Genomic DNA, 2,500 nt, shown 5'->3' with positions numbered 1-2,500 from the left:
GCTGGCTATAGCGGAAGTTCCTATATTTACCCATCACTCAGCAATGTAGGTGTTAAAATAATGAAGTATTTATGCAACACATTTTAATGCCACATTTCATGTGCCAAATCTGCGGAGTGGCAGTTCCTATTTCCTGACTGCACAAAAACTTATCGGAAAGAATATCTCAGACATAATCTGTTGCCTTAAATTGCTTTCACAAATGCAAATGGTCTGATTTTGTAAGATTCTTTGTTAGGCCATGCAGTAAACTGAGGTCCTGCATCATAACCTTAAAGTCTGTAAATAACCCTGTGAGACAAATAATAATTATTGCATAACAGTAAGAAACTTCTTGATAATAGTGGGCATAGCACAGGTCTTTCAGTACCAGCAATGATGTTTTGCATTCCTGCTGTGCCAAAGTCGGGGCGAAAACAAAGTTTGCAGGACAACAGATGAGCGCAAAGAAAACTTTAGAGCATGCATAGTGGAATGTAAATTGCGACTTTGTTACCATTGTTAGCATTGTTACCATTTCCGGGATAAAAATTCTCATATTTTCAAGCATCTTAGTTTTTCTAAATATTGTCAGGATAATTGTGATGTTTCTTGCTTCAAAATTATTGATAATGCTTAGCCTTTTCAAAACCAGCTGGTTGACGGCTCAATGAGCCGCCTCCTCAGAAAGCTTGACCGTCTCTTTCAAGTCAGAAAATGTCAGACACAACACATTTTTAGCTCTAACTTAAAGTCATTTTAGAATAAAACGGCGACTTGTACGAACAAATAGATGGCGTTGCGAGGGGCTCAGCATTAGGACCACTAATGGCAAACACCTTTATGTGCTCCATCGAGGAGAAACTTGCACATGAAAACAAACTTCCCAGTTTCTACAGAAGATACGTGGATGACATCTTTGCTCCAGTACCTGACCTTACCGTTGCTACCGATTTCCTTTCGGTTCTGAATGATGCGCACCCGGCAATCCAATTTACACTGGAAACAGCTGTCAACAACAGCTTACTCTTCGTAGGCATGGTAATCACTAAGACTGACAACCACCTTAACACCTCTGTTTACAGAAAAAAAAGACCAACCAAGGGCTTTTACTCCATTATCAGAGCCATGTAGAGGCAACAGGTATAAACGATCACTAATAAGAACTATGCTTGATTGCGCTAAACGCCTGTCATCCTCACCGGACCTCTTCTCCAAAGAATGCTACAATCTAAGGAAAATGTTTCTTAAATTAAAATATCCTGTAATACTTATTGATTCCATTTTTAAGAGATTTCACGCCTCCCAAGATCAGAACCAAAGCTGTAATGAGCCAATTGACAGCCCTGTATTAATAACCTTGCCTTTCAAAGATCAGAAATCTACCGACTCCGTTCGCAAGCAACTAAACGACCTTGGAAAGAAAATCGATCGTGTGATACAACCATTTTTCACAAGTAAGAAAATCTCTGAAAAAGATTTAAAAGTTACGGAAACAAAGCCCTCACTTGTAAACCAGCAATGCGTTGTGTATGAATATCAATGTAATTCGTGTGATTTGAATTGCATAGGCTACACAAGCCGCCACCTCCACCTGCGCATCGAGGAGCATATTAAGTATTCCGTCATTGGTAAACACCTAAAGGATAAACACAATCAAAGACCTACGAATCTTCACGAGCATTTTACCATCTTAAAGAAATGCCACGGAAAGTTTGAGTGCCTTATTTACGAGATGCTTTTGATAAGGAAAATGAGACCAACTCTGAACACTCAAAATGACTCCATTCCAGCAAAACTGTTTATTTGAACATTTTTCCCATTCTTTTGTTTATTCCCGCCTCGTTTATTCCAATGTAATTTGTCACTTACTATTGTATATATATCGTTCATTATCTTGTCGTAATTTGCATTTGATAATGGTGACATGTCGTCGCCGAAACGTCATGTTTTTATATTGCTACTTTTTATTCTAAAATGTTTCTCAAAACCTCTCATCATTAACATAAAGTCACTGGAGATATTTTAAAAGCTTGAAAAAGGCTTGTTTGACGTACGAATTCCCGTCCGCAATATTTTTTTGCGTCGCGCATGTGAAATGTTTAGTTACATGTAACTAAGATTCCAATATTTCTTATCAGACTCCTTGCAAGTGTCAATTCCATATGTGAAATTTCGTCACTTTAAAATCCCCCAGATTGTACTAAATTGCATCTGTGAGTGTCTAAATTAATTTTAAAAATTTCCCAAGGGAAGCATTCCCCAGACCCCCCAGAAGCTTGCGTTCTTTGGGCACTCACCTGGGTGCCTTTTAAGCACCAAAACCGTCTCCACTTTCCTTATGACCTGCTCCCCAAAAACATTTTGAGAAGACTGAATGCTCCTTCGTTCTATCGATCAACTCAAAATCAAGGAGAGCTTCCATGTTGAGCGCTTGAAACCCAAACTCAATAAACAAGTTGATCATGTCAGTTTAGCATTACACTTTTAAACTTTTACCGTTATGTCAGTTGTGTTAACT

General features: G+C 38.5%; 1 protein-coding gene across 7 annotated transcripts in view; it reads left to right on the top strand.

The window, feature by feature from the left end:
* LOC138039608 (ATP synthase subunit C lysine N-methyltransferase-like) overlaps positions 1 to 2,500 on the top strand; it is an 11,255-nt gene that overhangs the window by 5,656 nt on the left and 3,099 nt on the right. For 3 of the 7 annotated variants that reach the window (XM_068885531.1, XM_068885532.1, XM_068885529.1), the window contains exon 4: positions 1,065 to 1,122. The exons of the other annotated variants lie outside the window; for them this stretch is intronic. In XM_068885531.1, coding sequence (XP_068741632.1) covers positions 1,065 to 1,113 — 49 coding nt within the window. In that variant the 3' untranslated portion in view covers positions 1,114 to 1,122. The remainder of the gene's footprint in view (positions 1 to 1,064; positions 1,123 to 2,500) is intronic. 7 annotated transcript variants of the gene reach the window in all.

This window comes from Montipora capricornis, chromosome 1 (assembly GCF_036669925.1).
Source record: "Montipora capricornis isolate CH-2021 chromosome 1, ASM3666992v2, whole genome shotgun sequence".
NCBI classification, from domain to species: Eukaryota; Metazoa; Cnidaria; class Anthozoa; order Scleractinia; family Acroporidae; genus Montipora; species Montipora capricornis.
This window is presented reverse-complemented; position numbering and strand designations above follow the sequence as displayed.